At 46.4% G+C, this 15,408-nt stretch overlaps 1 protein-coding gene across 1 annotated transcript in view; it reads right to left on the reverse strand.

The window, feature by feature from the left end:
- Positions 1-456: 456 nt before the first annotated feature.
- LOC311147352 (protein shisa-9B-like) overlaps positions 457-15,408 on the reverse strand; it is a gene marked incomplete at both ends in the record, with an annotated part of 39,893 nt that continues 24,941 nt past the window's right edge. The window contains 2 exons of the mRNA XM_084184038.1: positions 457-863; positions 10,139-10,297. Of these exons, the coding sequence (XP_084040164.1) occupies positions 457-863; positions 10,139-10,297 (566 nt within the window). The remainder of the gene's footprint in view (positions 864-10,138; positions 10,298-15,408) is intronic.

Raw genomic sequence — 15,408 nt, forward strand, 5'->3', positions numbered from 1 at the left:
CTCATTGATGTTATTAGTCTGACTTGCAGTATATGATTAGTTTGTATTAGTTGCAATATAATCATCAATACAGTGATGACCCAAACCTTGGAGGTTTGGAGTATGTTGTTGTGGTCACTCTCCCCCCACTGGCAGGAGTCCCACACATGCCCGTCTCATGCACAGTCAGTCAGCCACACATTAGTAGACACACAGGACCCCTAGAGAGGGGCACTCAATCCAGGACCACTGTCCTACTTCAGCCTCTACAGCAACCTTCTGACCAACTCTCTCTCTCTCTCTCTCTCTCTCTCTCTCTCTCTCTCTCTCTCTCTCTCTCTCTCTCTCTCTCTCTCTCTCTCTCTCTCTCTCTCTCTCTCTCTCTCTCTCTCTCTCTCTCTCTCTCTCTCTCTCTCTCTCTCTCTCTCTCTCTCAGCTGGGGTTATAGTGGTTATGGTGGTTGGGTGGGCTCTCAGATCAGACAGTCACTTCTGTCTTGCTGTTGCTGACAAAGTAGGCCTGCGGGGGCATGTAGTGCTGGCTGCGTGAGGTGCTGTGCATCTCGTTCACCTGCTCTATGGTGCAGTGTTTCTTAGTGCCGTGGCTCTGCCGGCGGCCCACCGTCTCTGTGCCGTCCCAGTTCTTCTGGATCCCTGGGTTGGCGAGGGTGTTGGAGCCATAGGCCAGGGTATGGGAGCTGCTGTGGCCCTTGGTGCTTTTGGACTTGTGTCCGTTCTGCTTTAGGGAAGGCTGTAAGGGAGGGCTGTAGGGGTTGCTGGGCTCCTGCTCCATGCGATGCATCGGGTGCATAGGGAGACTGCCCTTGGCTGCCATCTCCACCATGTGCCGCCGGTTGGTGTAGAAGTTGTCATTAACCTTCTCAGCTGGAAACAGACATACACAAGAGCAAAAAAAACATCAATGAAAAAATATTGGAATGACAGCCATTTTGTTAATGTCATGCACAGGCGATAGCAAATGTTCCGGTCTTTGCTTTGGTGAGATTTATTTAGATTGGTTGAGATGTTGAAGTATTTGAGGATTTTGGTCTGTTTACGAATCTATCTTTATCTAAATGCAATATTAATGCCATATTAATCCTAAACTGGGGTAGATTACACATTTTCATGTGGAGTGAGGAACAGTTGAGAAAATGGTTGCTAAAGGTTTTTTTAAGGATACTGAGGTGCAAATAGTTGATGAATAATTCATTTTGCCTGAGCCGTGTTGAATGTAGTTGATATGTACTGTATATCATCATGCCAGTCGAATATACTATATTTTCCAAACATTTCCATTATAATTTGGAAACATGCAGGCTTTAGCTAATAGTAAACAACCCCCTCCAGATTGGTTGGGGAGTTTGCTCTTTTCAAAGCTGGCTGTGTGCACAGTTGTATTGTAAAATGCAAATGATTATGTCCCTGAGCCTTCTGGAATGTTTACGTGATTTCTATAGTATATTTTATGCTATGTGTTTAATATATCCTTTAACTATCGGACATAATTTGCCCATAACAGCCACTAACATTGTTACATGGTGTCATTTGATATGTCCAATCTGGTGCAGACCTGGTCTGAAAACAATATCCCATCACTAATTGTGGAGCAACACCATACTCTACAGCGTTAGTCATTTCCCTGTGTGACATTTCAGACGTTCTAATTGAATGTCCTGCAGGTGACCTTTAATCTGTTTTGATACCCCGGCGGGCGGAGGGAGAGGCAGACGGCCTCAGCCTCAATGTTCTGGATCGGACACCGCCACATTAGAACGAGACTCGTCTCAAACGAGGGAGGAGCAGTGCAGAGCTCCCTCTGAACAATGTGCTTTCAGAGCATACACATCAAGGGCCCACAGATTAATATACATCAGAGAATCAGAGAGGAGGGAGGGGACCACAGTGGTTCACATAGACTCAACCCAAACAGTTTAGTAAGTTTCCCCACGGGCACTCATTCCTCTGTTCTCCCTCCCATCCCCTAGTGACCGGGCAGCTCTCGTTAGATAAGTTTCCTCCCAGTCTTTATATCCCCTAATGATCCGTCTGCCACTTGACGCTTTTTCACTAGATTAGCAGCAGTCAGAGAAGTTTCAGTTGATTGTCTATGATGTCACAGAGAGAATCTGGTGAATGTTCCACATGCCAATCCACATCATCCTCTGTTTGATTGTACCTCTGCAACGCTGACAGCTGCCATCTCGTCCAGCCCCATTTATGGCCAGGGGCTTTGAAGATCCTTTAATTGAATCGGGCAGAATCAATAAAAAGACCTCTGTTTAATTTGGGTGATAAATGCTATCACACATGTCTCCATCACTTCTTTTAATTCCCCATCAGAAGCAGAGCTGGTTTCTGATGCCGTCTCTCTGGTTTATTAATCCGAGCGTTTATCAGCTCCGCTAGCTTACTCGCCTGTTTCTCTTATTGGTCTATGGAGAAAACAACTGACTGTTTGAGGGTCAATCAGTGTAAAAAACCCTTAGAGATAAAGTCAACATGCTCAGATGTTGCTTTCCTGTGTGTCTTGGTTCTTGATAAGTCTAATGAATCATTCCCTTTTTCAAAATTTGAGAGGCATTAGTTCAGCACCATGGCATTTTGCTTCAAATGGAGAGGCAAAGATAACAGGGAAAGTCTCTGACATACAGTGGGGAAAAAAAGTATTTAGTCAGCCACCAATTGTGCAAGTTCTCCCACTTAAAAAGATGAGAGAGGCCTGTAATTTTCATCATAGGTACACGTCAACTAAGACAGACAAATTGAGAAAAGAAAATCCAGAAAATCACATTGTAGGATCTTTAATGAATTTATTTGCAAATTATGGTGGAAAATAAGTATTTGGTCACCTACAAACAAGCAAGATTTCTTGCTCTCACAGACCTGTAACTTCTTCTTTAAGAGGCTCCTCTGTCCTCCACTCGTTACCTGTATTAATGGCACCTGTTTGAACTTGTTATCAGTATAAAAGACACCTGTCCACAACCTCAAACAGTCACACTCCAAACTCCACTATGGCCAAGACCAACGAGCTGTCAAAGGACACCAGAAACAAAATTGTAGACCTGCACCAGGCTGGGAAGACTGAATCTGCAATAGGTAAGCAGTTTGGTTTGAAGAAATCAACTGTGGGAGCAATTATTAGGAAATGGAAGACATACAAGACCACTGATAATCTCCCTCGATCTGGGGCTCCACGCAAGATCTCACCCCGTGGGGTCAAAATGATCACAAGAACGGTGAGCAAAAATCCCAAAACCACACGGGAGGACCTAGTGAATGACCTGCAGAGAGCTGGGACCAAAGTAACAAAGCCTACCATCAGTAACACACTACGCCGCCAGGGACTCAAATCCTGCAGTGCAAGACGTGTCCCCCTGCTTAAGCCAGTACATGTCCAGGCCCGTCTGAAGTTTGCTAGAGTGCATTTGGATGATCCAGAAGAGGATTGGGAGAATGTCATATGGTCAGATGAAACCAAAATATAACTTTTTAGTAAAAACTCAACTCGTCGTGTTTGGAGGACAAAGAATGCTGAGTTGCATCCAAAGAACACCATACCTACTGTGAAGCATGGGGGTGGAAACATCATGCTTTGCGGCTGTTTTTCTGCAAAGGGACCAGGATGACTGATCCGTGTAAAGGAAAGAATGAATGGGGCCATGTATCGTGAGATTTTGAGTGAAAACCTCCTTCCATCAGCAAGGGCATTGAAGATGAAACGTGGCTGGGTCTTTCAGCATGACAATGATCCCAAACACACCGCCCGGGCAACGAAGGAGTGGCTTCGTAAGAAGCATTTCAAGGTCCTGGAGTGGCCTAGCCAGTCTCCAGATCTCAACCCCATAGAAAATCTTTGGAGGGAGTTGAAAGTCCGTGTTGCCCAGCGACAGCCCCAAAACATCACTGCTCTAGAGGAGATCTGCATGGAGGAATGGGCCAAAATTGTTACGGTTTCGGCCGAGGCTGCTCCTCCTCCTTGCTCAGGCAGGCTTCGGCGGTCGTCGTCCCCGGAGTACTAGCTGCCACCGTTGTATGTTTCGATGTTCGTTTGTTTTTGTCTAGTTGTTGTACACCTGTTCCCTGTTAGTGTGATTATGTACCCTTTATATGTTCCATTAGTTTGTCATGTGTTGTGTGTAATTGTTTTCACCTGTCGTTTGGTGCAGTGCTGTTTGCCAGTCGCTCATTTTGTACCGTCGCACTGTTGTTTTGTGCGCAGTCGGTTTTGGAGTGTTTTACGCACTGTGGCGTATTGTTCGCCTCCGGGTTGGTTAGACCCGTTTTGTTATTTTGGTTTATGCAAGTAAAGTCTGGTTTGACTTAGCTCCTGTGTCCTGCATTTGATTCACACCACATCCGCATCAGAGTTCGTGACAGAATTACACACCTTAAGATGGAATCAGCAGGAGCAACAGCAGCACCTGAGTCGCTGGAGGAGCACGTCCGCGGCCAGGATGACCAGATCCGACAACTGGGGACCGCTCTGCAGGACGTCATCAACACCCTGCACTGATGGGAGTCCAGAGGGGTACCCACACCCCCACCTACCTTACCACCACCATCGGGCGGTCCGCCCGTCCCAGGCCCGGAACCCAGTGGGATTCGGCTCTCGCTCCCGAGGGCGTATGACGGCACAGCTGCCGGGTGTCAGGGGTTCCTCCTGCAGGTGGAGCTCTACCTGGCCACTGTACACCCGGTGCCCTCGGGACACGAGAGCGTTTCCGCCCTCATCTCCTGTCTCACGGGCAAGGCGTTGGAATGGGCCAACGCCGAGTGGAGGAGGATAGACGCCACCACCATCTCCTATGCGGAGTTCTCCCGTCGCTTCAAGGCCGTGTTCGACCATCCACCTGAGGGCAAAGCGGCGGGGGAGCGTCTATACTACCTCCGACAGGGGAGGAGGAGCGCACAGGCGTTCGCACTGGAGTTCCGGACTCTAGCGGCAGATGCAGGGTGGAATGAACGGGCCCTCATCGATCATTTTCGATGTAGCCTACAGGAGGACGTTCAGCGTGAGTTGGCCTGCAGGGACACCAATTTCACCTTCGACCAGTTGGTCGACATGTCCATCCGTCTGGACACCCTGCTGGCCACCCGTGGACGTCCCGAGTGGGGTCCGTCCATTCCATCCTCCAGCACCTCCGAGCCGAGCCCTATGGAGCTCGGGGGTGCTGGCGCTAGAGAGAGGAGGAGAAGGAGCCCGAGGGGGGCTGTCCCCTGCACCAATTGCGGCCGTGGAGGGCACACTGCGGCCAGGTGCTGGGGAGGGTCTCCAGGAGGAGGGGACAACAGGCCACGCACTGGGGAGCATTCCCAGGTGTGTAGACGCCCCACTTACCCAGAGCTCTCTGTTGTGCACTTTTGTATACCTGTTAGTTTTCCACAGGTTGCACCTAATTCCCAGCTTAAGGCGCTAGTAGATTCAGGCGCAGCTGGGAATTTTGTTGATCGGAAGTTTTGTTTAGATTTAGGGATTCCCCTCCTGCCTGTTGACGATCCTTTTCCCGTTCATGCTTTAGATAGCCGCCCGTTGGGGTCGGGGTTGATTAGGGAAGTCACAGCACCACTTAGGATGTGTAAGCAGGGGGGTCATGAGGAGACTATTCAGCTATATCTGATCGACTCCCCTGCGTACCCGGTGGTGCTGGGAATTCCCTGGTTAAGTACCCATAACCCTGCCATTTCGTGGCAACAGAGAGCTCTCAAGGAGTGGTCTGCTCAGTGTGAGGGGCGATGTCTGGGTGTTTCCGTGGGGGCGACCTCGGTGGAAAGTCCAAACCAAGTGCCCGCATTGCACATTCCACCTGAATATGGGGATTTGGCACTTGTGTTCAGTAAAGCGAGGGCAACGCAGCTGCCTCCTCACAGACAGGGGGATTGTGCGATAGACCTCCAGGCAGGAGCAGCGCTCCCACGGAGCCACGTGTATCCCTTGTCTCAAGAGGAGAGAAAGGCTATGGAGACTTACATAGCCGAATCCTTGAGACAGGGATACATACGGCCCTCCACTTCCCCTGCGTCCTCGAGCTTCTTTTTTGTGAAGAAAAAAGATGGAGGGTTGCGCCCGTGCATTGATTACCGTGGTATCAATCAGATTACTGTGAAGTACAGTTATCCACTCCCTCTGATTGCGACCATGACGGAGTCATTGCACGGAGCGCGGTTTTTCACAAAACTGGATCTCAGGAGCGCGTATAACTTGGTGCGCATTAGGGAGGGCGACGAATGGAAAACAGCATTTAGTACAACTTCGGGTCATTACGAGTATCTCGTCATGCCATACGGGTTGATGAATGCTCCGTCAGTCTTCCAATCCTTCGTGGATGAGATCTTCCGGGATATGCAGGGGCAAGGGGTGGTCGTGTACATTGATGACATTCTAGTGTACTCTTCTACCCGAGCCGAGCATGTAGCCCTGGTGCGTCGTGTATTGAGGAGGCTGTTGGAGCACGACCTGTATGTCAAGGCAGAGAAATGTCTGTTTTTTCAGGAGTCAGTCTCCTTTTTGGGTTATCGGTTGTCCGCGTCAGGGGTGAAGATGGAGGTGGACCGTGTGTCAGCCGTGCGTAATTGGCAAACCCCAACCACTGTTAAAGAGGTGCAGCAGTTCTTGGGCTTTGCAAATTACTACCGGAGGTTTATCCGGGGTTTTGGACAGGTGGCAGCTCCCATAACGTCCCTTCTGAAGGGTGGTCCGGTGTGCCTGCAGTGGTCAGCTGAGGCGGACAGGGCTTTTGGGAAACTGAAGGACCTGTTTAATTCGGCTCCGGTGCTGGCGCATCCGGATCCCGCCTTACCCTTTCAGGTTGAGGTGGACGCATCTGAGGCCGGTATAGGGGCCGTTCTCTCTCAACGGTCCGGCACGCCACCTAAACTCCGCCCCTGTGCTTTCTACTCTAAAAAGCTCAGCCCGGCGGAGCGAAATTATGACGTCGGGGACAGGGAGCTGTTAGCTGTGGTACAGGCCCTTAAGGTGTGGAGGCATTGGCTTGAGGGGGCTCAACACCCTTTCCTCATTTTGACTGACCATCGGAACCTGGAGTACCACCCGGAGAGCAATGGGCAGGTAGAACGAGTGAACCAGGATGTGGGTAGGTTTCTGAGGTCGTATTGCCAGGACCGGCCGGAGGAGTGGGCTAGGTACATTCCCTGGGCAGAGACGGCTCAAAACTCTCTCCGCCACTCCTCCACCAACCTAACCCCTTTCCAATGTGTGTTAGGGTACCAGCCGGTTCTGGCACCATGGCAGCAGAGCCAGATCGAGGCCCCTGCGGTGGATGAGTGGGTGAGGCGCTCGGAGGAGACGTGGAACGTTGCACACGTCCATCTGCAGCGGGCCATCCGTCGACACAAGGCGAGCGCCGATCTCCACCGCAGTGAGGGGCCGGTGTACGCACCTGGAGATCGAGTCTGGCTCTCGACCAGAAACCTGCCCCCCCGCCTGCCCTGCCGGAAGCTGGGTCGGCGGTTTGTGGGGCCTTTTAAAGTCCTGAGAAGATTGAACGAGGTGTGTTATAGGTTAAGACTGCCTATTGAGTATAAGAATATTAACCCCTCGTTCCATGTGTCTCTTCTCAGGCCGGTGGTAGCTGGTCCACTACAGGAAGGTGAGATAGGAGACTCCGCCCCCACTGGACATCGAGGGGGCTCCGGCGTACACCGTTCGGTCCATCTTGGACTCGAGACGTCGGATGGGGGGTCTCCAGTATCTCGTGGAGTGGGAGGGGTACGGCCCGGAGGAACGGTGCCGGGTTCGGCGCACGGCTGGAGCCGCGCGTCAAGGGGGGGGGTACTGTCACGGTTTCGGCCGAGGCTGCTCCTCCTCCTTGCTCGGGCAGGCTTCGGCGGTCGTCGTCCCCGGAGTACTAGCTGCCACCGTTGTATGTTTCGATGTTCGTTTGGTTTTGTCTAGTTGTTGTACACCTGTTCCCTGTTAGTGTGATTATGTACCCTTTCTATGTTCCATTAGTTTGTCATGTGTTGTGTGTAATTGTTTTCACCTGTCGTTTGGTGCAGTGCTGTTTGCCAGTCGCTCATTTTGTACCGTCGCACTGTTGTTTTGTGCGCAGTCGGTTTTGGAGTGTTTTACGCACTGTGGCGTATTGTTCGCCTCCGGGTTGGTTAGACCTGTTTTGTTATTTTGGTTTATGCAAGTAAAGTCTGGTTTGACTTAGCTCCTGTGTCCTGCATTTGATTCACACCACATCCGCATCAGAGTTCGCGACAAAAATACCAGCAACAGTGTGTGAAAACCTTGTGAAGACTTACAGAAAACGTTTGAACTGTGTCATTGCCAACAAAGGGTATATAACAAAGTATTGAGAAACTTTTGTTATTGACCAAATACTTATTTTCCACCATAATTTGCAAATAAATTCATAAAAAATCCTACAATGTGATTTTCTGGATTTTTTTCTCTCATTTTGTCTGTCATAGTTGACGTGTACCTATGATGAAAATTACAGGCCTCTCTCATCTTTTTAAGTGGGAGAACTTGCACAATTGGTGGCTGACTAAATACTTTTTTTCCCCACTGTAACTACATGACGAGGAAATCAACAATATCCCCTGGCACATGACAGCCATACATAAGTTAGAATCCCAATCTAATTCACTGTCTATGGCATACACACAATACTGAAATTGCAGAGATCTTCATGTAGACTTGTATCCTAAATTAATGCATCAAAGAGAAGGCTGCTTGCAGAATTGTCATGTTCAACTCAATTATAATTACAGCTTTTTGGGGAATGGCATGAGAAATTATTAGCCTAGTGTTTACAGCCAGAAGAGCGGCAGGCAGATCCAAACTGTCTACAGACCACTCCCTGATGGGGCTCCCGCTCCTTTATAAGTTAGCCAGTTCCGATTGTGAACGTCTGTGAGAAATCCAATACTGTGACCTTACAAAATCACTGGGGGGACAGCGGGAGAGAGGAATTGAGTGCTAGATTTTGGTTTATCATTTCCCAAACCGTGGATTTAGCCCTCAGGGAATTTAGAGGTGAGGTATAAGACACATTGAAGTAAATAGTGCCTTTCCCTGGTTCAACGGGTCGGTCAAGCTGTGATGTTTACTTTATTATATGTGCCCTCTCAAAATGTTATAGAAGAATCGATTTTCCAATATAATGTTGAAGGATAATTGACGAGATTTCATGATCCTAATATTGGTTCTGTGGTCAATAAGAGCTGACTCTCAGTGTATACCTTTACTAGTTGATTTAGGTAACAGTGACTGACCAACATTTCACAAGATTCTTAATTTATGATTTGCAGCAGCACAACTATAGGTGATATAGAACACCCCTGTCTTTGAGGGTTTTCATGGGCGCCTAAGAGCAACAAAGGCAAAACAATGGATAGCCTTGAGACTTTAAAGGTTTTGAAAGACAAATCAATGACAGTAATTTTCCTAAAAGCTAGGCTATTTCCTCCCTTTCTGAAAGGCACAATTCTACATCTGTTATCCTGTCTAATTTGAAATAAACAATTTACACGGTGCAAACACTTTTGTTGAGAGCCTCTCTTTCTTTGAGCTTTTTCTTCAAACAGAAAGTGTCACATAAACATAGTGTCTCTCAGTAAGCAACCATACAGCATGCTAGGATGGAGACAGAGACCAGGCTAACTGATAATTACAGCAGGCAGCAGAACATATCTACACTAGCTGCTTGGTGTTTTTGCTCATCATTCGAGATCTCCATTGTGTTAATTAGCCAACATTTAATCGTGTCATTTGAGTGTGATTACATGGAAGTTCGACACTTCAGAGGCATATGCTCATTTGCAATCTCGGCTGATATTCCAATCCTCACGTCCTCTTTTATGAGAAGAGATGCCTTCAATTTAACAGATGGCCAAATAAATACCATTCCCATTCATTTCAGTGGAATTGTTTCCCTTTCTCACATGCTATAGGTATGAATGACTGACGTTGATATTGCATGGCATGTATACTGTACTGTGAAATATATGCATTTAATTAGATTTGAAATGATGATTAAATTATATATTACCCCTTTTGATTAGCTGATGAAATCTGATTACGGTAGCTATTTTCATTATGAAGTTAATCAGAGAAGTAGCCCAGCGCTTATTCCCATATTCCCATATCCGCAGATCTTAGAATGAGCAATAAGTGTGTCTCTTACCCACAGCCTTGAGGGAGGCATACTTATTGAGCTCTTTCCCAGGTTGCTGTTGCTCATAGGGGCTAGTGATCTGTCCCAGGGAAGGGTAGGGGTGGGGAGGAGACCCTAAGCCTGGCATTAGTGATGATCCTGGACCCACACTGTTCATCTGGTTAGCCTCTGTAGGGTAAGAGAGAGAGAGAGAAAGATGGCAGAGAGAGAGGTGTCATTCTGGCAGAAAAATATTGATGTTCCATTTGAGGGATTGAGATTATGGGCCCATATAAATGCTACAATGAATGTGCAAGTTAGCGAATTCGATTGTGCACTGTTGTATTGTTTTCCCACTTAAGTGAGGCAATATTTTTGACCTTTTACTGCAATGGGCTAAATCAGGGTCACACAGTGTTTCTTGGTAGTCTTAAACATATCTACTTTGAAACAAAAGTACTGTATACATCTCACACACATGGTTATGGGCTTAAAAAAAGAAGACACTTGTACCATGTCAGAAATAGAGTTGAAATGTACAGTGGGGAAAAAAAGTATTTAGTCAGCCACCAATTGTGCAAGTACTCCCACTTAAAAAGATGAGAGAGGCCTGTAATTTTCATCATAGGTACACGTCAACTATGACAGACAAATTGAGAAAAAAAAATCCAGAAAATCACATTGTAGGATTTTTAATGAATTTATTTGCAAATTATGGTGGAAAATAAGTATTTGGTCACCTACAAACAAGCAAGATATATGGCTCTCACAGACCTGTAACTTCTTATTTAAGAGGCTCCTCTGTCCTCCACTCGTTACCTGTATTAATGGCACCTGTTTGAACTTGTTATCAGTATAAAATACACCTGTCCACAACCTCAAACAGTCACACTCCAAACTCCACTATGGCCAAGACCAAAGAGCTGTCAAAGGACACCAGAAACAAAATTGTAGACCTGCACCAGGCTGGGAAGACTGAATCTGCAATAGGTAAGCAGCTTGGTTTGAAGAAATCAACTGTGGGAGCAATTATTAGGAAATGCAAGACCACTGATAATCTCCCTCGATCTGGGGCTCCACGCAAGATCTCACCCCGTGGGGTCAAAATGATCACAAGAACGGTGAGCAAAAATCCCAGAACCACACGGGGGGACCTAGTGAATGACCTGCAGAGAGCAGGGACCAAAGTAACAAAGCCTACCATCAGTAACACACTACGCCGCCAGGGACTCAAATCCTGCAGTGCCAGACGTGTCCCCCTGCTTAAGCCAGTACATGTCCAGGCCCGTCTGAAGTTTGCTAGAGTGCATTTGATGATCCAGAAGAGGATTGGGAGAATGTCATGTGGTCAGATGAAACCAAAATATAACTTTTTGGTAAAAACTCAACTTGTCGTGTTTGGAGGACAAAGAATGCTGAGTTGCATCCAAAGAACACCATACCTACTGTGAAGCATGGGGGTGGAAACATCATGCTTTGGGGCTGTTTTTCTGCAAAGGGACCAGGACGACTGATCCGTGTAAAGGAAAGAATGAATGGGGCCATGTATCGTGAGATTTTGAGTGAAAACCTCCTTCCATCAGCAAGGGCATTGAAGATGAAACGTGGCTGGGTCTTTCAGCATGACAATGATCCCAAACACACCGCCCGGGCAACGAAGGAGTGGCTTCGTAAGACGCATTTCAAGGTCCTGGAGTGGCCTAGCCAGTCTCCAGATCTCAACCCCATAGAAATTTTTTGGAGGGAGTTGAAAGTCCGTGTTGCCCAGCGACAGCCCCAAAACATCACTGCTCTAGAGGAGATCTGCATGGAGCAATGGGCCAAAATACCAGCAACAGTGTGTGAAATCCTTGTGAAGACTTACAGAAAGCGTTTGACCTGTGTCATTGCCAACAAAGGGTATATAACAAAGTATTGAGAAACTTTTGTTATTGACCAAATACTTATTTTCCACCATAATTTGCAAATAAATTCATTAAAAATCCTACAATGTGATTTTCTGGATTTACTTTTCTCATTTTGTCTGTCATAGTTGACGTGGACCTATGATGAAAATTACAGGCCTCTCTCATCTTTTTAAGTGGGAGAACTTGCACAATTGGTGGCTGACTAAATACTTTTTTTCCCCACTGTATTACATTTTGAGTTTGCATCCCAATATTACACGTTATATAAATCACAGAAGACCATTTGACATAGAAACACCAGATTTTCGGTGGCTTTTTTGAAATAATGTTTATAGATTATGAAATTATGAAAAATATTAATAACAAAGGGCTACCAGCAGTATTTTTTTAATCAGTGATTCTTCCTTCCTGTCAGTGGTGAGATGTAAGAGCTGGTGTCTCCCAGGAAAGCTGTGGAAGTCGAGACCTGATAGTGTAACCTATCTACGTGGGGTCTATCGCATTGACCTGCCAACACAATTGTTATAGTCTCTGGTTAGTTCATCTCTTCATGTTAGCCCCGGGATACTAATCATTAACCGTCCATCGTTCCGAGCTAGATGGCTTCTCTAGCCAGCTCACTGTGCTAATCCTCTCCCAATCGAATCTCTTTGAAGTTGGTTTCCTCCAAACAAGCCTCAGCCAAAAGCAACAGCAGCATAGCTCAGCCCCCAGCTGATCTCTCTCTCAATAGGCCTGATAGAAATCAATTTGACGGATGGATGAGAATGGACAGAGGTAATTGTTTCAGATCCTTGGTAACATTGCACCCTGTGCTGGTTGGCCCTCCCTGGGGACTCAGCTGGAGAGAGAGAGTGTGATGACTGCTCTTTATAAGATGGTACTAATCCAGCATCCAGCATGCAGACATCTGCTTAATTGAGGAGTGCATGGAACCGTTGCAAATTGACTGGCCCCCTGCCTGCTGGCATGACAGAGCAACCAGATGTTGTGGGCATCATTTTCAACTGGCCCCGCAGGACCCAAAGGAGGTCAGGAGACAGCAGACTGCATCCACGCACAGGTGGCAGTTTGGGGGGATGGTGAATGCCACCTTAATAGCTCCAGCAATACTACAGAAGCTAACTACAGTAGAAAATCAATAAAGTAAAATGAACTAATAGATCAATATTGATATTGTTTGTAATAGCAGAGTTCCATACCATGCATTCCCCCAGTATGGCTGTAGCAGTTACTGATAGGTCAAGGTAATACTGTACATCCATTCAGCCCATGTTGTTGTTGTATCCGTATTCATGTTGCACATGTTAACATAACTCTCTTCCAATACTGATGTCCACAGCCCACTGTGAGGAACAATACCAGGACCTTGACAGAGTAGAATCATTGTAGTAGACATTGTAAGTGCCCATAAACTGCTGCTGTTGAGCAGTGGAATGAACCTATGACACAAAATGCTGTTAGTAACAAAAGCTTCCTATGAATGACCACATATTCAACAAGTAAAATAGAATGGTCCAGCACTGCTTGAAGGTCTGGATTAATTTGAAGGCAAGAACCACTTGTAAATAACATCTGTTAGAAAAAGGGAAGATATTGGGCAGACTTCTAATGGACCCTTTCCTACATTAGATATTCATTCAAGTCTACACACTTTAATTTCCACATCACCATCAATAAGTAACTGTGAAATATAAAAGCAATATTAAGTAACTGTTTATTATTATTATGATTAATCAAAAGACAAGGGTCAGATTATTATTTATAGTGAACCAGTACTCATTAAAAATAGTAAATGAAAAGGAGTTACCCTGACATCTGTGTAATACTTCTGGTGAGTGTACCGTTGAGACTGAGATAAATGAAAAACTATAAATATCTGCTTTAGAAAATAGAGATGAGAACCTCCAGTTCATTACTCATCTCACAGATATGAATGTTCAGTAGTAGAAGAACTGGCAACATTTACTACAGTGTGAATGCTTTTTTAATATAGAATTGTTGTGTTCTTCCTACTATACAAACAGTAATAAATTATACTTGAAACAGAGATAACGTTGACATGACTTTATCGCTCAAACTCAAGTTCAAGCACAGCGCATTCATGCGCAGGCGCAGTACTCAATTAGTATCAATGCTCTAGGTTCCACAATACCAACATAAAATAGTGCCTTTGATAAATGCTGTATAATGGTATCACATTATATTATACTTAACAATAATTATGGCCAGAATTCAATCATATCTACAGTATGACCCCCCTCCTCCGCTTCCCCAATCATGATGATCAAAACAGGCTGTCAACTTGTATGTTACACATAATAACTGGCCGTGATTAATGGCATATTTGCGGAGGCACACTGAGGCCAATTAACAACTTAACGACTCCTTTTGCAAGTCAACATTTTCTGAGAGTAGATTTCCCTGGTAAATTTACACTTCAGTAGATTGCCAAACGGAGGATAAAAGGTGAAAAGGACATACAATCCCCATTACTTATGCCCCAATACAAACAGTGTAGCTTTTCACTCCGCAAGGCAATCAAACAGGCAAAACGTCAGTATAGAGACAAAGTGGAGTCGCAATTCAACGGCTCAGACATGAGACGTATGTGGCAGGGTCTACAGACAATCACAGACTACAAAAGGAAAACCAGCCACGTCGCCGACACCGACGTCTTGCTTCCGGACAAGCTAAACACCTTCTTCGTCCGCTTTGAGGATAAAACAGTGCCACTGACGCGGCCCACTACCAAGTACTGTGGGCTCTCCTTCTCTGTGGCCGACGTGAGTAAGACATTTAAGCGTATTAACCCTCGCAAGGCTGCCGGCCCTGACCGCATCCCTAGCCGCGTCCTCAGGGCATGCGCAGACCAGCTGGCTGGTGTGTTTTTGGACATATTCAATCTCTCCCTATCCCAGTCTGCTGTCCCCACATGCTTCAAGATGGCCACCATTGTTCCTGTACCCAAGAAAGCAAAGGTAACTGAACTAAATGACTATCACCCGGTAGCACTCACCTCTGTCATCATGAAGTGCTTTGAGATCATATCACCTCTACCTTACCTGTCACCCTAGACCCACTTCAATTTGCTTACCGCCCCAATAGATCCACAGACGATGCAATCGCCATCACACTGCATAATGCCCTATCCCATCTGGACAAGAGGAATACCTATGTAAGAATGCTGTTCATTGACTATAGCTCAGCATTCAACACCATAGTATCCTCCAAGCTCATCATTAAATTGCTAAATGACTAAAATGTAAAATTAAGCTTGAGGCCCTGGGTCTGAACCCCGCCCAGTGCAACTGGGTCCAGGACTTCCTGACGGGCCGCCCCTAGGTGGTTAAGGTAGGAACAAACACCTCCACTTCGCTGATCCTCAACACT

This window comes from Coregonus lavaretus (assembly GCF_964263955.1).
Source record: "Coregonus lavaretus genome assembly, chromosome: 2".
Lineage (NCBI taxonomy): Eukaryota > Metazoa > Chordata > Actinopteri > Salmoniformes > Salmonidae > Coregonus > Coregonus lavaretus.